This window comes from Grammomys surdaster, unplaced genomic scaffold (assembly GCF_004785775.1).
Source record: "Grammomys surdaster isolate TR1022 unplaced genomic scaffold, NIH_TR_1.0 325, whole genome shotgun sequence".
NCBI classification, from domain to species: domain Eukaryota; kingdom Metazoa; phylum Chordata; class Mammalia; order Rodentia; family Muridae; genus Grammomys; species Grammomys surdaster.
Genome location: NW_021604744.1, coordinates 2,511,596 through 2,538,068, shown reverse-complemented (window position 1 = coordinate 2,538,068; position 26,473 = coordinate 2,511,596). Strand labels below are relative to the sequence as shown.

Below are 26,473 nucleotides of genomic sequence, written 5' to 3'. Positions count from 1 at the left end.
CCAAAATAGCAAAAAGGGAACCAACTTATATAAGGGTTTCAATTTAAACCAAAATCCTGAAGTAGCCTATTAACTATAAAGATACACTAAAGATTTGTTACAAATGGAACACATTACAGCATTCAAATAAACTTTATTATTTTCCAAAGGAAATGTTTAGAGATATGTGTAACATGCAAAGCCTATTTATTATGGGCAGTCAACTTCCAATCAAAGACATCATATATCAAGCAAGATGAGCATACAGCCTAGGCCCTAGATGATTCAGGAGACTGCCAGCATTAGACCAGTAAGAAAGTAGTGAGGTTAAGGGAGGAGTGCTGGGCCCAAAGGCACACCAGATGCGATGCTGGAGGTGCCGCTGAGGACAAGACAGGGGTGCAAACTTTGCAGCAGATACTAGCTAGCACAGAGGGTGATGACAGCAGAACCCCCAAGAGGATGGACATCTCTCGACTGCCAACTGCTGACCAGACTGTAATATAATCTCATTGCCTCAGAACTTAAGATACTATGATCAGGATCAGGGGCTGTGGAAAACAGTTGCCATAAACTGAATTAATTTCTGCTATGACTGAAGAGCGCAAAGGTAAAACTTAGCAGAGTGAACAAGACTATGGGAAAATAAATTATCCTAAGTTAAGAATTGGACTAGCTTAGACTAAAGTCCCTAGAAACCAAGAGCTGAGAGATGACACAAGGGTTTAAAAGACAGTTAGATTATTGCTGAGTTAAGCAAGCAATTGTTCAGTAGTCCTTTGGTCCCACTCGGTGACAGTGGCCCCGAAGGTTAAAAACTTTCTGCATATAAAACAAGAAGAGGACACCGTAAATCTGAGTTCTAACTGACATGTCTAAAGCAAAGTGTACCCTGAGTCAAGATGCAATTAGCCCTTTCAAGGGCTCACCCTTCATATATTCTGCCCACTTCAGGTTAGAAACTCCACAAAAATACAAAACAAAACAAAGGAGAAAGGCCCTCCATTCACAATATAGGAACAGTATTTCTTTTATACAGTTGAACCTCATGTTTTCAAAGTCTGTAATTGCAAATTCATTAGCTACTGCTTATACTCTAAAATATATATTCTCTGTGGTTTTACCTCATTTGACATGCACAAAGTGCCAATAACAAGAAACAAAACCAAAAACCAACAAGTTTTTAAGATCACCTAACATATTCCCAACGGAGGCTCCACAGAGCAGCATGCTGTCTCAGTACTCACTGCTGGAAACAACTGTCCTTCATACCAACTACTTAGTGTTGTTTTTCATATTTGTGTATGTATGTGTTTGTCAATTCTGTCATGTAAAAAATCCAAGTACAAGGTTTCAGTGTTGTATAATGTTGCCAAGTACATGTATACTGTGGTGTGCCTTCAGAAAACATGTCAGGTAATGTATTCTTAGGCAGGAATTCAGGTGCTACTAAGGAAATCAGTTGACACTAAATAAAGTATCTGTTTGTTTGTAGACTAGTTCTAGTGTACCAGGCTAGCCTTGAGTCACTACATAATCAAGACTGACTGAATTCTTGACCCCTGTCCTTGACAATTCCAGTGCTAGAATTACAGGAGACACCATATCAGTCAATCAATGGTGTCTTTAGGAGAAAAATACATGACAGTATGTGCTGACTAGCTAGTTAATGGTGTAGTGACAAACGGTGGTTCAGTCTTCACATTCAGTTTTCATAGTGACTATCTAGAAAGTAATATGATGACAATAATAAACTGTAGCTATACTTCATTTTCACTTAATGTTCCTATAGAGCAGTTCAGAATTATACATAGTCTCAACATTTTCTAAAGCTGCACATCTGAATACAATTTTAATAATAAAGAACCAGTTTAATTTGTACAAAGTTTATAAAGGAATTTTTATATTTATTAATATAAAAAATGAGGTTACAAATTTCTATTTACTTCTTTTATAATTATTTCTTTACCAATTTGATAATAACCTTACTGTCAATCTGAAGCATCATTTACTGCTGTATACCTACAGGTTTTTTTCAATATCATTTTAAAAACTAAATCTCCTTGTGAGGGAAACAGTAGGTTGTCTTATCCTATAGGTAGAAGATGCATCTCCTAGCTTCCATCTTATGATCTGATTTTGAACTAACTACACTATAGAGTCACAGTGCAGCTGTCAGCTTCAATAAAAATCCCCTTGAGGCTATGTGATGGCCCATTTTTAATCGCAACACTTGATAGGTGAGGCAGGTGGATTTTTCTGAGTTTGAGGCTATCCTGGTCTACATAGGCCAGCTAGGGATACACAGTGAGACCATGTCTCAAAAATAAAAATAAATAAACCATCACCCTTCATATTCTATCAAGGACACTAGTCCTAGTTTAATTCCAGATCCTTATATCCCTCTATAAATGACTTCATAAACACTTTGTTGAGGCTTTGAACTGTACACAGCTAGAGGGCATTTGATGCATGCATTGCATAACGTTTAAATCAGGGTAAACAGGCTTGTCACTTATTTATGATGAGAATATTCAAATCCTTTCATCTAGAATTAAAATATACGGTACATTGCTGTTACTGATAATCAAGATAGTGTGCAGCAGCATACTTGAATGTCAATGTATTTTCCTTCTCTCCTGCCTCCTAATATCCACCACTGTACTCTCAACCTCCAGGTAACCAACATTTTAGGTACATGTGTGATGAACCTGTGCCATTCTTGTCATCCTGTGGCTGGCTTACTTCACAGAACAACGAGCTCTCTAGTGGTTTGAATAAGGATGCCCCCCACCCCGGCTCATTTATCTTTATGTATGGTCTGCCATTAGTGGGATTGTTTGGGGAAAATTAGGAGGTGTGACTTGGAGTAGGTGAGGCTTGTTGGAGAAGGTGTCACTCTGAGGCCTCTGTTTGACTGCTGCCATCAGAGGAGGACATAAGCTCTGAGTTACAGCTACAGGATGCCATGCCTCCCTTTTGCCACACTTCATGCCACAATGATCATGGACTAACCCTTGAAAACTATAAAAAAGCCCCCAATTAAATGATTCCTTTTTAAAGTTGCCTTGTGTTTCATCACAGCAAAAGAACAGTAACTAAAACTAGCTCCAACTGAATTCATATGCTTACAAATTATAAGATTTAATTCTGTCTTATGGCTGAATAAATATTCCATTATACAGGTAAGACATCACTAATTGTTGGAGACTTAGATTTCCATTTCCTACCTATTGTGAATAGTGCAGTAATAAGAATGTACTTGGATACTTCCTTTATATACTGACTTTATTCCTCCAGATTTATAACCCTGAATAATTGCTGGATAATAGGGTAGTTTTACTTTGAATTTTCTGTACTGGCTATACTAATTTACACTGCTGTAGTTATAGTGGGCAATGGGGTTCTATTCTCTCCACAATCTTCTCAGCACTTTTTTTTCTTTTTGAGAAACTGCAGCTCTGTAACTTATTCATTTGCCTATTCCAGCTCTTCTTCTCTACTTTCTCTCCTCCTCCTCCTCCTCCTCCTCCTCTTCCTCCTCCTCCTCCTCTTCCTCTTTGTTTTCAATATTGATTTTAATTTTGTATGCATGGGTGTTTCTCCTGTATGTATGTCTGTGTGCATGTACTTGCAATGCCCTTGGAAGCCAGAAGAGTACAACTCCCTGGAACTGGAGTGTGCTGGGAAGCACACCTGAGCGCTTTGGAAGAACAGCCAGATCTGTTAAATGCTAAGCCATCTCTTGGACTCCTTCACTTTTAGCTCTCCTGACACATCATCAGACTGCTTATTAACAGAATCCCTATTTTTACTTCTTTCTTCTCATACTCATTAAATACTGGTATTTTTCAATGTTCTATTTTTGGCCATTTTTGTTCATCATTCAATGAAAGTCTACTTACATATAGACTCTACCTATGTAATATGTAAAATGCCTAATTAATATACACATAATACCTAATATGTACCACAGCATATCCATACCTATACGCACACAAAGGTTACATACCTCTAGGACTCCCAAGATCTGCCTGGCTATTTCCAAAGCAATTTTAAATCTCTCTTCTAATATTTCCTATCATATCTATCACTGCCTTAAGGAATTTATAAAAATGTAATTTTAATTTCCTGCTTAAAATCCTTGCGTGTCTTCCCAACTGTTACAAACTTATGCTTATGGGTTGGGTACAGTCTCAGAGCCTTCACATGCTGTCTTATAGTTTCCTTTCCTGCTTTACTGCTCATCACCTTCCTTGTCTTCCTCAATCCAATTGCCAAAACACATTCTCAAGAGTTCCTTCCTCAGTGTCCTCTCCCTCCCTTCCTTCCTGGATATTTTCATCTGTCTGGTATGTCTTCCCTATTTGACTGTGCAGAATGTGTCAAACTCCTTTCACAAGCTGTTTTGTCTACAAAATCTTTCCTAACCTCTTCATACATTTTCCTTCTGAATTCCCCTGTAGAGACTGAACACAAGCCCATCTCTTCAGTGACTTTATCTTCTCTGTAACAACATACTGGACTAGAAACTATAGCTTATTTATCTTTCTGTCCTCATGACCTTTAGTCTTATTTTTAAGATGTTAAAACTTAAAAACTATGATTTGGTTTAAAAAAATAAAAAAATTATAAAAAAAGATGTTAAAACTTTGCTAAATGAATGTATTAATTCTTTATAAAAACTTAAAGATTAAAATTATTAAATATCAAAGAGCTACTTCCTCTTTCATAGATGATACAGTCTGAACAGTGAGAAATCCTTTGAGCAGATTTTTAAGTAATGATAGGAATTAGTTTTTAATATTTCTATAGAAAATAGCAAGTGATTATAGTAACATTCTCTGGGCCCAAATTACACTTAGCTCATGCAAGAACATAATTATTAGTACCTAAACAAATGAAAATATATAAAATTTATTATCAAAGAACACTGAGAAACAACAAATTTAGTTTTAAAATTGTTTTTCATGCTGTTAAGTCAGCCTATGAGAATACCCTATCATAATAAGACCAGTAATCACATGATCCAGAGGAAAATGCCTACTATAAAAGCATGAGTTAATATTCTATTTTTCTAAATCCCCTTTGAAATTCAGCAACTCTTTTTACACCAAGTCACTCTGTTAGTAGCATCCAAAAGCAGACTCCTATTAAACACAGCAGCGATCGCAGAATCACTCGGTGGTGAACATCCTGAAACACTTACCAGTTTAACAAACTGTACAGAGCAATGACAGCATCAGAGAGAGGAAAAGCAAACTAGAAGTATAAGGTGACAAGTGAAGGGGGAAAGCTGGCAAAAACATGATCATTAGAAAGGACAGTAAAAAGAAGGGAAGGTGTACAGAGTAAAACAAAGTAAAAGATAGGACTAGGAAATCACAGGCTTATCTCTTAGAACGGCAGATAAAATAGTAACTAATATAGTAAACACAAACGGAATGGCAAAGTGACAGACAACTTAGAGAACTGTTTCAGAATAAACAAAACAAAGCTGGTACCTTGATTTCTCTTTGTTCAACAGACTTTTCCCATATTTGTTGATCATAGGCTCCAATCTATGAAGAAAGAGAATACTGTTAACTGTGCGTTGCTGGCACCAGGTCTTCAGAGCTCCTCGGTGTTTGTTAAACGCACACAGATGTGGCTTAGCCACAGATGTCAGAGGTCAATGCTCAGCTGGTTCTCAGTGAGCTGCCTACGGAATGAGCAGTATTAGCATCACCTCTGCAGCTTGTTGGAGAATGAAAACTTCAGGTTCACAGTAGTGTTACTGGATCTGAGATGTGAGGGTGGGGTTAAACCTAAGATAACAGTCAATCTGTAGCCTGGCTGGACTCACATTCATGGCAGCCTCCTAGCATAGCACCCAAGTCGTGAGAGCACAGATGTGAGCCAGCACACCAGTTTAAGTCAGTAAATAAACTGGGGAAATGGGCAAAAAGACAGAGGAAGAAACAAGAAGCAAAATACTGTTCCTACTGGGCTGGAAAGTTCTTTGAACTCAGCTTTGACCAGGGCAGAATGACCAGTCATTCTTTGTTGTTCTTCAGTTATTTGCTTAAATCTCATTGTCTTTAGTTTCTACTTAATTCTTCGTATCCAAACAAAACAAAACAAGACGCTAAACTGGTCATAGATCCAGGCAAAACGCTTCATACAGACAAAACAAAACAGTACAACCAACCATTCCAACACATCAAATATTCTGGTGAAACAATAACCCAAACTACTAGAGAGTTACATAGTAATATGTTTAAATCATTGTTTTCCAAATGCTGCTTTCATATGCCTAAGTTCTCTTGTAAAGAACACTGTTTTATTGCAAGGCAGTTCAAGTGCACAGACACAGAAGTATGTTTGCCACAACCCTAAGATCCGGGAAAATAAGGCCAATGTCTTTGCAAATGTCTTCACTACTTTAGGACACCACCACTACTAGCCACAGGCTCTGTATAAGCAGTGTAAAGTGGGTGGCTTCTGAAGACTGAGGTACTTTATACTGAGACAATCTTGTAAAAGCAACATGAAAGGATTGATGGGAGGGTATTCCTATATAAACTCATAGGATAAAGTGGGTTGTTTGACTGAGAAACTTTTATTCCTAGACTGATGGGACAGAGTAAAGGCAGTTTCCACTATACTACGATGCCTTATGGAGTCTTAGGACCACGGATTAGGAACAAATTGCAGAGCTGAAAAGCTAACATAAAAAAACAACCTGTCAGGCTTCTCGGCTTCTATTTTACCACTTACACAGAAACACTGGAAGGTTTGACTAAGTCAACAAACGTGATAGCTTCTTTTTATATTTCTGTTATATAAAAATTAAATGGCAGGGTCAAGTTCAACTACACTTCTCCATCAAAAATTAGAGAGACATTAACTACATCATTGTTTTATGTAATACAAACCTAAAAACAATGGCAATATTCCCTGGGTAGAACGGGAATCTTCAACTAGGAAAAACTTAGTATTTCTGACTCTGTAATCTCATCTGCTTCGTCACTGCTCCTCTTTGCACCCCTTTGGAGCAGACAATATAAATGGATATAAGGCTGTGTTTTGCTAGTATCAGTAAGGAACTGTTAAATGCTGTTATAAGTGATGGTGTTTCAAGGAGGGAATGCATTACTTTACATTATGAAAGCTTCTGGAAATTCACGTGTGTAACCATTTTGCCCAGTTAGACACAGACGGTAAGCAACTTTATCAACACTCTTGCCATTGTTCTAGAGGTATCTGAATGCAGTAGGTCAGGCTGGGTTTACTTAACAGCGCTCATCTTCTCACTCATAGGGACCACACAAGCATTCTGCCCTCTACAACTCATCTTTATCCACAGCTTCATGCCTCCAACAACAGGTCTAGTAATGCTCTCTCTTTCTCTACTCCTCATAGATACATCAACTGAAAAGCTACTTTTAGGGGATAAATGACTTCTAAGGTCACTATGTTCAGAAGATCAGCAGCTCGGGGATCAAAAGGCTGAAGAGACAGCAGCATCAATCTCACCAAAGGTAGCTGTCCACTCTGTATTGTACGGAGTTCTTAGATAATATGAGACTTAGAGTCCAGAAGTGTACTTAAGAAAAGGGAAAGGAGTCCTGGATTTACAGCTTTTATCACTTAGTTCCTTTAATATACAGACTACTAAACTATCACACACTAAAAACCTTTTCCCCTAATACTACTTGAGAAACAAGTCTTTAATTCCCCTAAGTATCAAATGTTTTATCTATATGTATGTAAAATTCCTCCTTGAACTCCTTGACAAGTATCAGATGATTACATATCTCCCTTTGTTTCTAAGAATGTATCAGTTAAATGCATGACAAGAATCTCAAAGACAAGTAAAAAAAATTCAAGAATGTCTTGAGGGGCTGGAGAGATGGCTTACTGCCACACAACCTGAAATCAACTCCTAGGTTCCTAAACCGCAGCTTGTACTGCCATAATGATCTATCTGTAAGTTTAATAAAAAGGAAAGTCAGGGAGTTGTACTTCTACTCATGTTTGTAAAGCACACGGTGGAAACACTTAATGGACACTTAAACTAGGGACCCGCAGATAAATCTCCCAGAATTAACATGATCTAGTTATTCTGGCTTTTAAACAATATTTAGCTCCTAAGTAAAGGTTCCAAAGCTCTGAAAATCATAAAGTTTTCCATAATGTTTTATTTGTAACTACAGCCTCTCGGACAAATCGAAATATTGTTTCCTTTTACCAAAGGGATCAATGCTTGTATGTCAGACACTCAGGTGATTTCAGTGAGGAGGACTAAAGGAAGTGGTTTAATCATGTGGCATCATTCACTGAGAATGATAATGAAGTCAGACCAAAAGGTGTGGCCTGAGGAACTCATACCTTTGCAGCCTCTAACCTATGAGTGAGTAGTAATTTCCATGAGTGTTTTTAATCAAATCCTAACTCTTGACTCAATTTTTCTTTAATATTAAAAAACAAAACAAAAAAACAGGAATCCTATGTTTTCAACACAGTTGTTATAGAAATATCCCCTTAGGCTTTGTACGTAAAAGCACTTGCTGCCAAGTCTGAGGGCCTGGGTTCCTGCCCTCTAACCCACATGCTGGAAAGAGAGATGTGACCCACACAAACATGTGTAGTGCATATATGCTCCTCCTGTAGATATATGCATCAATTTTAATGTTTTAAATATCGCACTATAATCCCAGTAATAGACGGCTGGTAATGAAAGAGAGTATGAAGACACAGTACAATGGTGGAAATCATGCTAAGCTGTGTAATAGATATTAAACCCGCATCCTGTGAACTTCCATGATTTAAGTGCTATTTATTGTTTTAATCAATCATCACCAGGACTGTACCATAACAAAAGGTACTATTACTAGAGGAAAATAAAGTTGGTTGACTAGAATGCAGATAAAACTTTTAAAAGGATCCTGAAATCCTTTGGTATGGAGAACATGACTTTTTCTTGGGGCAGCAAAATTCCTCATCAGTTAAAGTCATCTGTCAACCAAGCCTAACAACTTGAGTTTAATTTCCCTAACCCACAGAAGAATTGAAGCAACTCCTTAAAGTTATCCTCTGACCTACACACACGCACACACACCTACATGCAAGCCTACACTCACGCAAAATAAAAGCTGGGGGTTGGCAAATTCTAATCACTAGATAACAGCACTTGATTAACTACTGATGTTTCCATTCATCCTAAGTTAATTATAACCAATAAAAATCTCCCCACAATCATTCAAAACCACACCCATCCCAACACTAACCCTAAGAATAGTATATGAGATGATAATACACACGCAAACACACACAAACACACACACTCAACCACACAGACACACACATATACACATAGGTCTTTTTTTTTTAATTCTGTACATAGAAACACTGGGTAAGAATTTTAAAAAATATCAAACATTTAAATAAATAAAATGCTATAGATCATATAAACAATCTATTCACAAATCATGACCATGTTTCTACAGCTTAGAAAGGACCAGTTAATGATATGGCGAAACACTGATTCAATTTTTTGTAAAAAAAAAAAAGATTTATTTTATCTTACATATATGAGTACATGGTAGCTGTCATCAGACACACCAGAAGAAGGCATCAGATCCCATTACAAATGGTTGTGAGCCACCATGTGGTTGCTGGGAATTGAACTCAGGACCTCTAGAAGAGCAGTGAGTGCTCTAAACTGCTGAGCCATCTCTCCAGCCCAAATTTTGAAAAATAAGCTTTGAAGAATATTCTTTAATATAATGAAGAACAATAATTACTGGAGAATTTGGCTCTAAGGAGTCAGTATTACAGACAAAATATTGTTGAGGTTAGGTCTTGCTTTGTATTTTAATGCTAAGTGTGAGCCCCAAGACCTGGAGTCTGCACATAGATCCAAGTGACTCTACATGACCTTGCCCCCAAGTTATTTCTGACTGGCAATCAAAGATGCCACAGCCAATAGCTGGGCAGAAGGGACAGAGATGGGGTTTAGGATTCCCTGGCTTGGGGCTGGAGAGTCAGGAGGAGAACAAGGCGAATGGAGAAGGACCATGGACTAGATGAGTTCAAGAGAACATGGCCCTGGGGGCTGGCCAATTGGAGTTCAGAGCAGCCCAGAATGAAACACAGTAAGTAATAACTTATAAATAGGAAGGTAGATTCTTATAGCATAAAGGGTGGGTATCTGCCCAACTCTTTTAAGCTGTATAAGGCTTAATGTAAATATGAAGGCCGTGTGTGTCTTTTATCCAGGAACTGAATGTTCAAAAAAGAACCAAGAATAAACATTGTGAGTGAGGGATAACGTGAACGCATCTGTGAGTAAAACAGACCTTGAGATGCAGAAGAACAAAGATGGGACTGATGGCTTGAGTACTGGGACTCCACACACAATTAAAAAAAAATGGTTAGGAAAGGACAACTAGAAATTATAACCCAAATTCAAGAGATGAAAATGTAGAAAGTCCGGAATACAGTAACAAAAACTGTGTTTGTGTGTTATATTGTCTATTTGATCATCTCTAGAGAAACGGAGTAATGTGAAGAAACCAAGAACAAACACATACATATTCAAATAAAAAGAAGACTCAAACTCAAGTAAAGAGTCTTAGAAACCAGAAAGGTAAGTATTTGATGCCAGGCTGTGAATATATGTGCAAATTCCACTGTTACACTGGGGCATTAAGCCTCCTGCCATCAAATATCCTACAATATGCTTGCTTCTACACACTTATGATATATAAACTGTTCAATCTTGATTAGTATCTTTCCCCTCCCTGCTCCCACCCCCTTACTTCTCCTGGACAATTTATTGCTAAAGCAATTGGATAAAACAAGGTTACGGGTCCTAAAACCAGGTCGCCAGATCTAGTGGTGAGCCAGACACAGGCGGCAGGGGGGTCAGGCACAGGCTATTCGTGGGATGTGAAAGGAGACCCTATACCGAGGGCTGTCAGCTGTCAGCTTGAGCAGGAAGATAAAATGATGGTAAACGAGCACAGATGAAAGTTCATGCAGGGCATGGGGGGCACGTAAGGGTGAGAAAGGGCAAAACGAGTGCAGCAACGAGCCCTGACTATGGCAAAGAAGTATCAGCAGAGTGGAAAATGGCCAGAAGGGAGACTGACGGAACACATAGTACCGATGTCCCAAGTGCCTGAAATGCTTCTGACTGTAACAAATCTATCTTGAGAATTAGTAAAGAAATAACTGTAGTTTTAGGGGCCTAGAGACACAGCTCAGTAGTAGAGTACTTGCTTGGTCTGCATGAGGCCTTGGGTTCAGTCCCTAGTAAAACACACACACACACACACACACACACACACACACACACACATTCATATAAGTTATTTAGTAAAGTCAGAGTATTTCAGTGTACATTAAAATAGGAATATTTATTTTTTTAAATCCTAAATTTGTCTGGAAAAGGTCATGGTATTAACAGTAGGGCAATTATATGATTTTGAGTTTTATGGGTTTTTCTTTGTTTGCTTTTGCTTTTTTTTTTTTTTTTTAAGTCAGGGTCTCTTTGGCTAGCCTTGGACTCAAAGAGACCCACCTACCAATTCTAGGATTTCACCACCATGCCCAACAGAAATTTCAATTTCTCTTCTTCTTTCTGCATTTTCCATTTTCCTATTACAGACATGTATTATTTTTCTGATTGTGATAAAATATTTAGGAAAATCAAGAGAAAACAATAGTTCATATTCTCAAGAACCAAAAGAGTGTCTGTCAGGTTAGGGCTAAGCAGAGTGGTTTTGAATACAGTCTCATATGAAGACTGAGTAGAAAGAACCAAGCAGTGAAGAAAGCAGCTACAAATGCTCGTTAATAAAGTCTCTGGTGGAAAACATTTGGAGTTTTGGTCTGTTTTTTTTTTTTGGAGAAACATTTAGCTAAAAAATCTTAACAAAATGGTCAAAAATTTAAATCCCATAAAAGGACATAGACACACACATAGAACATTTCAAAACAGAAAAAAGCTGAAGAACCAACACACTAATATATGCCATTTGCACAAGAAAATACCAGTATTCAGGGTAAGATTCTTGAAGCTGAAAAGACTCAGCTGGCTCACATGGGACCAGATGGGAGCAGAGGGGGGAGAGCCCGATGGACAGATGTTAGGTGGGACTGGGAGACCGCCAAGTGCTGAGAAAGCCAGAGAAAACCTTCCTAACTCCATAACAACAAACAATGGTTGCCACCTGGGAGGCAAAAATAGCCATGTATGACCTGCCCACCAGTCCACTCTCAAGGTAGTGACACATGTTACACTGTGTCATTTCAAGTCTCATATTAACTCTCTAATAAAAAGCCAACAACTTTAACACGTAAGGTCTTGATGAATTAAATTTTAAAAGCATGCACCTAGTTCTCCATACCTATCTCTCTGTACACTTAGGGAAAATCAGATCACACAGCATAAAGGCTTGAAGCTCTGCTGTATTAGGAAGTGACTCTCACTCCAGGTCCATGCTATCTGAGGCAGTATATTCCCCTCCCCGACAAAGACCCAAGGCCAGATATCCAACTCCAGCTAAGCCAAGCAGGTTGTCTCTTCTTTTATAGTCAAAGAAAAGTATGACTACCAGAAAGAAACAAAATTAATATTACAAGCTCAAAAGACATGTTTGTATACACTGCTGTGGTAAAGACTGTAACTAGGCCAGGTCAGCCTTTCCTTCTGACATCTAGGCTGTCAGTGGTTGGCAGTTCACATGTGCGGGGAGAAGCAGGCAGGGTGTTTCCTGGCCCAACTTTAAAGACAGCATTGCTGGTAATGGAAACCAACACCGTCCTGCATAATTTACAAGAACTGTTGACTTTCTAGCTTGCTGGGACACGGAGTAGGACCGTCTGATTAATAATGTTTCCTACGATGTCAGCTGAGCAAAGGTAATTTAAGGTCTACTTTTCTATTAAACTAACCTTAGCTCATGAATTGTGAAGACACTACTAGTGAGAAGAGAAAGATTTGGTATTCTACTAACTATTGCTTTTTATTAAAAAGTAGTTCAAATATATCTTTATTATCAAACAGGGAATTTCCAAATTCAATATGTTAAGTTCTAACAAATCTACCATATTAATTCTTAAAAGTTTTTAAAGCCAAATCAACACCAGTCAGTTGCTGATTGTTTAGATTTTTGATGTTATTTCAATTATCATAGAGTAGAAATTATTTAAACTATTAAAATAATTTTCAAAAGCTATATATTACTTAAAAATAAACTTTGGTCTTAAAATCTAAAAGATGACTTTCTTTAGCTCTAAGTAAAATACAGCAAAAGACCAAACACCAACTTTATTTCGTCTTTATTTATCACCAACTAGTGCTGCTCCTATTTTTTTATAACAAACGTATGGGGGGGATCTCCAAACGCATATGGGGGGGGCCCCCAAATGTTGGGGGGGGAACCTCCAAAGCCCATGAAGTTTATTATCCACCTAGTGTACGGCTCAGTGGTTAAGAAGAACACTGACTGCTCTTCCAGAGGTTCTGAGTTCAATTCCCAGCAACCACATGGTGGCTCATAAGCTTCTGTAATGGGACCTGATGCCCTCTTCTGGTGTGTCTGAAGACAGCTACAGTGTACTCATATACAGAAAAAGCATATTCATAAACATTAAAGAAAATTCTCTAAGCTTTGTACATAGTTAAAAACATTAATCCAAATGACCTATTGGTAAATAACAACACTTTTAATAGAGTCAACAAAACAGACATGCACCACTGTCATTTGGTCAACAAAGTACTGCATTATGATCACATATGTCAATATGGCTCATACTGAGCCACCTATGAGGCATTGTACTGAGACCAAAACATCCCTGTCACCTAGTAACCTTAGGGCCATCCTAGAAAAACACTTCTCTCTCTTGTGTTTCTGATGAAACTGACCTATAAAAACCTACTGCACCACATCTGTGTAAAAGAAAGGGACATACAACTATGGATAGACAGCACTTACTGCCTGAGAAGTCACGAGAGTGTTACTGTGTTTACTAAGTATTGATTCACCTCTATTGCAAGAGAGTGCATCAGGTTACCCAGGAGAAGCCTCGAACGTCTCACATATACAACCCCAGCTACACTGAGAAGCCCCAGTGAATGATCTACATCATCTGATTCATACAGGAACACTCAGATGGTAACAAAAGGACACATTTCTAAGAAAGTAGCCCTGCTGCTAATAAAAATGACAGTATGTTTCATTTTAAAAGTACTGTTGGGCTGGTAGGATGGCCTGCAAGCCTGCTAACCTGAACTCCACCCCTGGAACTGACTGTAGAAGGCATGCCTGTACTCTCTCACAAAAGCTGCCCTCCGTGGCATGCATACACTGGCACTCATACACACTAATGGTAAGAAATGAGAATAAAATTTGCGAAAACTTAAGTCAAGTGCACTAATAAAGAAAAACTACTGCTACTATTTATTCAAGCACCTGCAACTTATTGATAGCAGTCCAAGAACGGGAAGAGACACAAAGGACAAACTTAATGCCACTTTTTACAACCATAGCCAGGTAACCCAAAAGCAGAAATGTGCACCTTAAGCTGTGGAGTCACTTTGTAAGTAGGTTACAGATACTACAGCTCAGAGGAACTAGGTTTGTGTTCTCACCAACTCTGTATTCACACGACTGGACACTGCTAGGCTTCTTGGAGCCTGACTTTCCTGATTATAACATCAGCATCAGGGCAGTAAATCCTTCCACAGCATTCTGGGGATGACTAAATGTGTGCACCATACTTGAGGCAGCGTGGAACACACACAGAAGTGTTCAACGACAGCCACAGGCAGCACCATGCCGGAATAAAACATATAATTTTAATCCAAGACTGATACAAAAACTCAAACAGTGTTATTCGGGTGGAGTGCAATTACATAGAATCTCTGCAGTTGGACATGGTAATATGTCACCTAAGGCTAGACATAACTTAATGCAAGACACTAAAAACTGTGACAACTACTTACACAATGACACATAATCCTTGAAGCATTTAACTCCAAAGAGACCATGGTTTTTGTGTTTTGCTTTCATTCCTGTTTGACATTTAAGTTATTAGGATTCAGAGTACAAGAAGGACCTATCTCTCTATGGGATAGAATCCTAATTGTTCATACAAAAATAAAAAGTAATATATATTATAGTTTTGAGGAGTGTGATAACTGATACAGTGATCATATAATTATTCTTCCTTTGGTATGTCCCAGTAAAAAACTACTTATGTATATTAAAGTTCTCAAATAATGTGCTAGAATGTTCTGTCCCCCACCACCAAAAGGGGAAGGAAAAAAAAAAACAGCAAACCCTAAACTCATCCTATTCTTCCTTTAAAGATTAGGACACAAACGAAGGGACACAAACTTTCAAGCCAGAATTTGGATTCCATTCATAAGCATGACTGACCACCACTTGCCAAAACATCTACTATATTTGTATTGGAATAAAAACACATAACTTTACTTCAACACTGTGATCTAAAAATTCAAGCGGGACTATTTTGACCAGCTTACCCAGAATCCTTGTAGTTAGACACAGTGATATGCTACACAAGACCAGACATAACTGAGGTGGCTCCTATATGCAAATTTTTTGAAGTTCAATTTGTAAGAACTTTATATATGTAGTTTTAAGTAAATACTACTATATATAATATTTATATAGCATAGCCAATTTCTCTATGGTAACATCTATTTTCTCAACTGCAGAAAACTATCATTTATAGGATGTAATGCTTAATTATTTCAAGTCATTTGGAAAGCTTAACCTATAAGTATCTAAGTTACTAGGACAGTATAAAAATAATAATAATGTCCTTTTGTGTACAGCAAAGGGGAAGTGGTACCACGCAGTTCTGTGAATATATAGAGGAGAGAGCCTCATAAGAGTTGAAACATCCTAGAAACGATTCTATTTTACTCTTGTCTCCCGAGGATACCCAAAATATATAGCCTTCTGTATGTAGGAGATATTTCATCTAAGCACTTATATGATTTTATTTTCAGAATTTTGTCTGAAATAGGACCACTTTTTAAGAACTGTTTAAATGAGACATACAACTTTTATGTTGTAGTTTGGATGTATACCTGTGCTGGAAGCTTAGTCCCTAGTGTGGCAACCAAGTATTGGAACCTTTGAGAAGTAGGGCCTAGTAGGTGGTAATGAGGTCCCAATGCCTTCAAAAGGGACTAACTTAGTAGACAATCCTCAGGAGAGCCGAGTACTACAAACAGCAAGGCTGGCTCCTGAATCTCGGGCTTCTTGTCTTGCTAAATTATTCCTCTTCCCAGTCCTCCTACCAAGAGCTCATTAGTCAGGCTGTGATGTAGCTAGCCAGACATCCTAACCAGAAATGAGTGATGCTGATGTTGTGCTCTTACCTTTAAAGAACTGTGCACTCAATACGCTTCTTTTCAATATACATTGTTGAGTCTTAGGTATTTTGTGTAGAAAGTAAAAACACAGGTACCACAAAACATTTCTTTATTTATGTAAGTATACAATTGAAAGTATACAACTCCACAGCTCTTAGTAAGTTTGTACACCTGTAAATACAACCCTCTCCACATTCTAAGGCAGAGCATTTCCAGTACCAGAAAAAGAGATCTCATACTCACTTCCTTCTACCTCTAGCACAGACCACTGGTTATTTCTGGTCATGAACTTATGTATTTGCCTCTCATTTGTGTTTCCTATTAGATATAAAATTGTACAGCACAGGGTCTCAGTATATGTTGAGATTCATTCATGTTGTAACATGTTGAATACTTGTTCTTTCGTATTGTCATTACAAACTGCTACTTTCTGATGAGTTGTCACCTCTAAAACTAGTAACAATAGCAGTTTATAGCAGAAAACATTTCAAATTACTTGTTTAGATAAAAAAAATCAAGTAAATACATCATCTACTTAAGATACATGCACACTTTAAATGCTGAGACGTTTTTATCCTAAGAGTAATTGCTATTGTTTTGTACTCACAATTACAAGTTCATAACCAAGTTTATGACTTTTCCACATAAAAGACCATATGCTGTCCTGAAAGGTATTTCATGTAGGGTGGAGGAAAAAAAGGAGCATCTCCTAGCATAACTGTGTGTTCACAGGATCTTACCAGAAACACTGGGCATATATAAATGGCTTTACAGTTCCTCCAACCTTATATGTTCTCTGAACAGGAAGTCACCAATACAGCAAAACGAAAAGATCACATGTATACAAGAACTGGACAGATATTTTTACTTACTCAAGCTGTAAATTAAATCTTCACTTTAGTATACCTTCTAACACCCAATCAATGATAGTGTTAGGATTTAAGAAAAAAACGAAAATCTGGTATATTTTTATGCCAATTGATATCTATCAGATAATTTTTTTTTACTGTAACATACCAAAAAGAAAAAGATATAAGATCTTGTCTCACCCTAAGCCACATCCACAGTACTTCCTTTTTTATTTTACCTGAAAAGAATCCCAATAGAGATTTTAGCTCACAGGACAGTCAGAATCTTCAGGAAGCTACTATGTAAGTAATACCAGTTAAAGAGTCTCACCCAGAGCTTCTAAAGCTATAGGCAATTCAAATTACAGTCCAAAGTAATCAATCAAAAGAAATGCAATGGCACAAATTAATGTGACAAAGGACTATTTTACTGATACTGAGAATGGCTACGATAGAAAGACCAACGACAACAAATGCAGTTACAGGTGTGGGGAAACTGATCGTGGTGGCTCACACACTTATCCTAGCACTGGAGAAGCAGACATAGGTAGATTTTTTAGTTCAAGGACAGTCTGGTCCAATTAGCAAGTACCAAAGTAGCTAGGAAAACAGAGTGAAGCCTTAAGGGGGGAGGAGGGGGAGAGGGAGAGGAAGGGAGGGCTGTGGGGGAGGGGGAGGGGAGAAAAGGGTTAGGGAAGAAAAAAAGGAGAGGAGGAAATCCATGCACGCATAAAATGCAACAATAACTGAAAAAGTTTGCAACTATGAAGCAGTAATTTCACTTCTGGTAATCTACCCAAGAGAAATGAAACATGACTAGAAAAGATTTGTGCGCAAATTAATCAACCTGATCCATAACTATCAAAAAGAGACAGTCTAATGCTAACTGTGAATTCTTAAGCAAAATGTATTATCTAAACGTCAATTCTACTTTGATTGAAAAATTTAACAGACTACAATTTACTAATACCACAGCTTGTTTGCTTTACTCTGTCTACAATATATTTTGAGAAAAGTAATTCTCTGTACTTAGAAATAAAAGTAATTTTAAAAAGACAGAATCTGAACTTATATATTATGTTTACAATTCAAGATAATAGTTTATTTATAGAGAAATTAAATCAGAAAGCCCATATTCATTTTAAAAGTGTGTTTTAAATATATTATGTAGTTTTCAAGAAAAGGAACTAAGCACCAGTAAAACGAGAGGGCTTCAGATTCCTGGTATAAAACCCAACTCCAGCACTGAAAAACTATCCGACTTCAATTTATTACTTTAAACTGTGAAAGTATCTTTTATTCGCCTGATGTAATTGTCATCTCCAGTGCTTACTGCCTCCAGCTGCTCAGCTAAGCCTGGTCCCAGAAGCTTCTAGCTTCCCACAATCTAATCTAGGCCTAGAATGTTTTCAGCCTCTGAGACTTGATGCTGAATAAGCTCACCCTTTCTAGTTCTTTCTGAGCTCTGGCTGGCTGGTTGAACTCAGTAGTTCTTTTGGCTCAAACTTTTCCCCAAGGTGACCAATTCACTCTGGCTTCTCTTGGACCCTGAATTTTCACTCTGCTTGGTGTCAAACTAACTATGGCAATCTATTTTAATCTTCTGGCTTCTTCTCATTCTCTGACTTGTTCTGACTTCACCTGTGTCCAGCCTGTTCTCTCTTCAACCTGTCTGAAAAACTCTCCCAGAAAAACTGCCTTTTATCTATTCTTCTATGCACTCCTCTCTCTTAGGTAAACTCTTTCTTTCCTCTCCTTGAGAGTTGGGCATATAGTATTCTGTCAAATCTTTCTCTGATTCGTCACTTTGTTGGCCACTCAATTAGACATCATTTTCAAACCTAGCCACTTCCTTCTACAAACTAACTTTACCTTCGTTGCTTGGGATTAAAAGTGTGTACTAATGGTGTGTCTATATTCCAGCTAGAGGGATTAAAGGTGTGTGCTAAGGTTGAGCCACACTACAACTAGAAACAGCTTTTTTTTAGTAAATAACACAATCTCGGGTTTCAGTGTGATCAAATGTCCTGCAACATGTCCTCCTTTTTGTCTGTTCTAAAAATTGTTCAGTTTAGCTTTGCAACAGAAACAATTATTCCACAAACTTAACAGTCTGAATATTCTTATGAAGATCCATTAATGCGATGGTCCTTTCTAACTGCAGTCCTGATCATCTGTTTGTCCTTCAGCAAATGCCCATGTCAGCAGCAAGGTTTTCCATTCTGCAAGTCTGATGAGCAATCTGTCCTCTTTCAGCTGGTTTGCTGAGCTGTCTCCATGCAGAAGGAATCGGCTTTCTCTGTTGTCTGTGGTGCTGTCTTTCTGTGTCTCTTCATGCTTTTCATGTAGTTTTTGTGGAACCCAGTGTTTCATAGGCAAAACCTCTTCAACTTAACACATTCCATGAGTTCCATTCTGATGATAAAACATCTTTAAAGTATACAGGTTGATCTAATTCAGCAGTTTTTTTCTATAATCTAGTGTCTTTCAGGTAATCTAATTCCCTCTTTCTGTTTATCCAGATACAATTAGATCTTTATGAATCCACAAATAAACCTGACATTTGGGCATTTGCATCCCATATCTGGCTCTTGAGCTAACTTCCATACCACCTAGCCTAGCTTCTTACACATTGATCAGGATAGATCCTCAATTTCATTAGGTACTATAGGTTCATAATTAACCACTTCCTGTCTCCTTATTTCCTGTCTTTTGTCTCTCAAGCATATGTGTGGCAGAAATTTCCTGCCCAACGTATTTGCAGCGAGAGCTCTGTCATTGGACAGAGAAGAGGGAGGCAGAGCTAAGAGTTGGGAGGAGAAAGGAACAAAAGAGAGTTATTTGTATCAAAGGATTAGATAATTGGGCTAACAATTTTAATTGTGTGGGCGTCTTGTGTATTAAGTATTTGCTGATATATAAATCCATTGGTTAATCTTAAACTTTAGAGTTTTGATTTACTGGGTTACCGGAAGGTAGGTCCACCGACAACCGGGTGGTTATGGCTGTGAAGGATCTAGCAGCTCCAGGGACAAGTGAACCAGAGCTGGAAGCACAGTGACTGGTCACTACAGGGGCAAGTTAGAGAGAGCAGCCTGGTGGAACCGGCCCCGGAGCTCCAGTGCTGCTGGAGAGCTTGCCGAGACAAATGGGCTTAGAGCGGGAACATGGCGGCCAGGCCAGGAACTAGTCAGACACACCTTTTTTCTAATATCTCCTGCAACACATAGGTACTATCCTAGTTAATTTTTCTTGTTGTACAGCTATTTTTCCAATATTTTTTGAGAGGAAAAAATATAAAGATTGCAATTGGAAGTAGGGAGGGGTTTATTCTGGTTATAAATGCAATGAGTACTGCAATGACTTTTTCAAGTACTGTGTCCGTCTCCTCGATTCTTATCCTTGCTCTCAAGGGGTCTGAATGGAGTTTCCCATTTTTTAATGCAGGAAAAGTCTGTCTACAAAATTAAAATTGTCTTGTGAGGTGGCTCACTGTGATTCGATGATGAATCACTGTCTCAGAACCTCCTGCAGCTCGGGGGTCACCTGAGGTTTTTGGGCATCCAGCCAAACTTCTCTGTAGCTTTCTGTCAGATGTCTCCTGTTCTCTCAAATATTTCTGTCAAATGTTCTCTGCTTTCTCAAACACTGGTGGGCTTTGGCTTTGTTCTTCTCTAATCACATTGGGTTTTCCTTACAACCATGCTGAAGTAATTATTGACTGAGACGCTTAACTGTTGAAGACCAGATAGTTATAGTCTCACAATTAAGCTTAAGTTGTTTAGGATTTAAGAAAATGTTTTTTTTAGGTCTAAAAGGACGGTTTAGGTCGAAAAATGCAAGTTATGATAGAAAGTGATTTAGGTCCAGAACTTCAAACTCCCTGAGATAGGTTAGGTAATATTTTCTCCAAGGTTGCTCAATACTGGATTGGACATTTGTGAATGTAATTCTTACCAGATAGTATATAATTTATTGATGTTAGAGAAAGAGCCTTTTATTTTAGACAAAAAAAGAAAAAAAAAGGAAATGTTGCAGGATATTTGAGCAGATTGTGTAAACCAAGATTGTAACTGGAAAAACATTGTTGTGGTATGGCTCAGTCCTAGCATACACCTTTAACACAAGAGTTTTCTGTAAACAAAAGTTAAATAAACTATAGGTCAAGAAACAGAGCAAGCTACCAGTTAACAGGGAGTGAACATAAGGAATAGAAAGGAGGGGCTTTGAGTTGAAGTGTATTTAAAACAGCTTGGAGAAGGAGCTTTCTCCTCCTGGGACATTGGTGGAGTAGGAGTTATTTAAACAAAACATAATTTCTAAGGCACTCAAGGTGAGACTACAAGATGTCAAACTCTCAAGTAACTATTTGACAACTGCAACCTGGACCAACTGAGACCTCTGAAAGATCTAAGCCTGGTTAGTGGATACTAGAACTCTGGTTTCTAATTCTCTGCTAGCTAAAACAGTTAATGTCAGTAAGAATGGTAACAACACCAGTACCAATGAGTAGTTAACAGAAAATGCCAGGCACATGTTGAGCACACCAACTCAAAACTTCACAACACTATAAAGTGAATAATAAATTATTCTTTTTATAGTTACAGAAAGAGATTATACACACATAGATAGCAAATGGTAGACTACAAAAGTTCAAATCCAGACAGGATAACTTTCTGGTTGAACCCTTGTCAATAAATCTGACAATCCTTAAATAGATTAACGGTTGAACATTTATCAGTAATTCTGACATCCTAAAATAGGTTTAACTTTATGGTTGAACCCTTGTTACCAATTCTGACATCACACACACACACACACACACACACACAGAGAGAGAGAAAGAGAGGGAGAGAGAGAGAGGGAGAGAGAGAGTGTTCTTTGGATTGGGCTCTCATCACTAACTATTGTACGGGAAGGGTAACATTAAATGTCTACTTGTTTTCTGACACTTCTGTCTATACTGATCCTCCATAGGCTGCCATGCTAACAGGACAATGTCAGATCCTGGTAAAGCCAGTAAAAATATATAAAACTCCTCACCAAATTGAGCTTAGCCCTAAAAATATAGAATAGTTGATATAATTAGAGGGCAATCATAAGGATTAAATGTGCTAATATGTAGTTAACAATAGTAACAAACACATAAAGGCTCAAAAGATATTAGATATGTCATCCCAATGACTTACTCAATGTTTCCTTTTCCTTTATATTTTAGAATAAGCAAAGAGTGTAAATATGTATTTGCATGCTTTTAGTATTAATCATGGAATATACGGATTATTCCAAACTAAGACACTGAGTAAGTCATGTGTATGTAATTAAAAAACTCAAGCACCTTTCCTATATATATATTTTTTAAGCTTACTAGAAGTAGCAAGGAAAGTTTCTTTATAATGCTGTGGCTATTAACATGCTTAAATAGCTTTGTAAATTTTAAAGAATACTTAACATATTACTCCTACTCAGTCATCAGCAATTTAAAACAAACAAACAAACAAACAAACAAACAAACAAACAAAAGAGGCCATGAAGCATATCTGAATTAACCATATCTTGTTTGGCTTCCTTCTAATTACTTACATTGGGTAAAATTAAAATGGTGAAAGGCTGCAAGATGCTTCAGCTCAGACCATCCAAAACAGGAGTAAGTAGCCTAAGTAGCCCAGACCTCTTTCTTCATAAGCCAAGAGAAAGCCTGCTGTGGCTCTACAATTCCTACTGAGGAAGTCTACAAGTTCATCTACAGAATTACAACAGATTGCTCTTTCGGGCTTAAAGAAGTAGGACAGAGGAAGTGAAATACTCACCTATGGTAACTGGTACACTTGTAAAGATTCATTTGCCTATATAAAACTATGCCTAAAGACCTAATCTTTGTCAAATATAATCAGGTGGAAAAATTAAGTCAAAATCAATTGGGAAATCCTTTCTCTGTCTCCTTCTTGGACACTCAGCTCCCCTGCCCATCATCTACACGGTCACATCCTCTGTTCACAGGTCCTACCTACCCTTGTCCCCCTCCCTCCACAGCTACCAGACTAATCTACACGGTCACATCCTCCGTTCACAGGTCCTACTTACCCTCCCTCCGTCCCTCCATAGCTTCCAGACTAATCTACATGGTCACATCCTCCGTTCACAGGTCCTACCTACCCTTGTCTCCCTCCCTCCATAGCTACCAGACTAAGCTGGCCTCATTATTAGAATGCTTTCTATGGTCAGACAGCACACACTTCAGGAAATGCTAGAGCAGAATGAAGTATTCCATCTGATAATAAATGTATTAGTAGGAGAGACTGATCATCCTGCTGTGATAAGAGCCATAAGAAACCAAATGTCACTGGAACAAAGAAGCGGGAGGGGAGGAATGGATACAGTAAAAGCTACTCTCGTGTAACTGTGAAACAGAGAAAGCTATCAACATCTCAGGATGTTTATACCTAGAATGGCAGAAACCAATCAAAATAAAGATCTCTCTGAAGCTGTATGCAAGTAAGGTATTTCTAATTTAAAATAGTTTCATCGGAATATAGTCTAATACTACCAGGGTCAAACAAAAGAGACTCCGAAGCCAACTCAAACAAGTTCCTTATGGAGGATGCAACAACCATTAAGAAGTCTAATGAAAACGGAATGAAACAGCACATTACCTTAGAGGTCAAGAGGTCACAGCTATTGGGACAAATTAACACACTGATTTTGTAAACATACCAGAATTGTTATGTCTTAAGAAGCTCCATTTTATGCTAGGCATCTATCTTGGTACCCACCAGCTGATTCCAGTCCCTAGAAAGTAAGTTCCTAGTAATCCTCACTGACACCCTGCACCCCCCCCCCATGTACAGCCATGGCTATCTACTTGTTATGATGTGACTAACTGCTTTTTAACTTCCTTATGCTGATTTCAAAGACTGTTTTGAGTTGCCTTAGCTACACTTAACTTAGCAGAACAGCACAGTTTTTGCAGATATTGAAGGTCTTTGTTTTTCCCCTTTAAAAGTCCTTCCCTTTAACTCTCCCTCATGGTAATCTCAAGTTTAGCTCAAAGACTGTTCATCTAGCTAGCATTTAATCAATAAATCCTTAATTAGATTAAGTCTGTGGTCCTTTCCCAGGGGTCACAAACACTGTAACAGTGACAACTACATTACTCTATAAAGTCTTTCTTAAAAAAGAAAAGAATTATAAGACTAAAAACACTCTCCTGCCATGAAAAAAAAAAACACACATAGACATCGTTTTCTATAGGCATACTTGGAGTTGATACCTAGTCTCCAGAGGATTATGAAAGATGCCCTTTAGGAGAAGTAGGCTTTGCATTTTAAGGACCAAGTTGAATTAATTATTTAAAAAATAAAAACCAAAATGGGTAGTTCAAACACCAAGTTGAAAAACCACGCGGGCAGACTTCAATAAACTGTATTGAGAAGTGGTATTGAAACTCAAGAAAGTGGAAGGTTTCAGCCACTATATGGAATGAGACTACAACTCTCGCTGAGCTTCCTTATCCATCAGTTAGATGGTAAGCCAAGACTGTCATAAAAATACTTTCGGGGAGGGCAATCACACTGGAGGCTGGGATACTAGAGAAAAGGCTAGACAGTAGATACAAAGGGTGACATCTAGGATAAGAACAAACTGCTCTTGATCAGCAGACACTGCTGGTTTTTGCTGATAAGCAACTTGCAGGTAATACACTTTGTCTAAGGAGTCTACTCTTGACTCTGCTTTGAGACTTCTTGATGGTGCTAAGAAGTTTTATACAACTCCTAACAGTAAAAGAAAGGAGATCAGTCCTCCTCCAATTATTGTAAAATGGTGAAAATGGCAAAATGGAGCCCTTTGTCTGGAGTACCCAAATGATGAAAGTGATGTCAGAGTGCTTACTGGCAGTCACTTTGCCTGAGTTTACTATGGTAAGAGCTGTCCTACTCCAACAAACCAAGAAACAAGTAATTGTGTATGAGTTAATAAAAGACATACACACGTATATAGGTGTAATTACATCAGAAGAAAAAATCTGAAAGTTCTGTGAAGAAACTTGGCTTTTACACTGTATGGAAGAGGATGCATCTGAAAAGTGTTGAGTGGGTAAGAGGCAAGGCCAAGCTTTTGCAGTAAGCCGTCCTGGGGCAGGGGTGTAGAGAAATGTCTATTCCTAGGGATCGAGGAATCCTAAGAGACCAGGCCAGGTCTGAGAAGCACTGGGAGACGAAGGGGCAACAGAACAGTGACTAGTAGAGCACATTTTGAGTATACCTGCTTAAGTCTCGGTGTAGTGCTCACAAGGAATAACGTATCTACATCTCATTTTTTCAAGCTTCAGAGCTTCCTGAAAATAAGAACTGTGTCTGACACATATATGTCTGTCATAAATTACATATCAACATACATTAACATAAATCCTGCAAGAGTATTATTACTGTGAAATTGTGTATTGCTAACAAAATACTAAAAATTAAAGTCTACTGATAAAACTAAATATTGAACTTTTGCTACATGAAGTTAATGAGGCTCCCTGGTAATTCCCCCCCCCCATTTTAAACCAGTAAATAAAAATAAGCTATATAAAAAGGTCAAAGCAGATAGAAAGATAGTAATCAAAATTACACCCTGCTACCTATTATTTTGAAAATTGGAAAAATAAGACAACATCTTCTGGCTTTTCAGAAGTCTAAACTGATTAGTTTTAAAATACCACCTCACTGTTTCTCTTCATATACCATCAAAATATGTATCATTTTACTTTTGGGGGGGTTAGCATAAAAATAATTAATTTCACCATGGTATGTTTAAACATGTATGCCATTATACTTTGTTCTTATTTGTTCCCTTCTAGCAGATTCCCTTTCTTCTGCAGTCAGTCTCAACTATATTCTATTACACGCATCCACTGCCCTCTCTATTCTCCCCACTCTCTCAAGATCTACTCCCCTACCCTCAAGTCCCCTTTCTATTAATAGCCTCATAGCCTATATACAAATATGTAAATACGAACACATATAAAGCTATAAAGATACATACATATACACATTTTTAAAAATCAAGGTTCTGATTATAAGAGAAAATGTGGTATTTGTCTGAGTCTGACTGATTTAACACGATTTCCAATTACATTAATTTTCCTGAAAATGTCATGATTCCAATTTTCTTTCTGGCTACATAAAATTCCATTTTGTATACATGCATATTCTGTTTATTCATTTACCTTCTCCCTCCCCAACCCCATCTGTCTCTCTCT

The 26,473-nt window shown here is 37.9% G+C and overlaps 1 protein-coding gene across 2 annotated transcripts in view; it reads right to left on the bottom strand.

Annotated features, from left to right (window-relative positions):
* Phtf2 (putative homeodomain transcription factor 2) overlaps positions 1-26,473 on the bottom strand; it is an 87,291-nt gene that overhangs the window by 49,193 nt on the left and 11,625 nt on the right. For both annotated transcript variants that reach the window (XM_028778112.1, XM_028778113.1), the window contains exon 2: positions 5,484-5,540. In XM_028778112.1, coding sequence (XP_028633945.1) covers positions 5,484-5,540 — 57 coding nt within the window. The remainder of the gene's footprint in view (positions 1-5,483; positions 5,541-26,473) is intronic.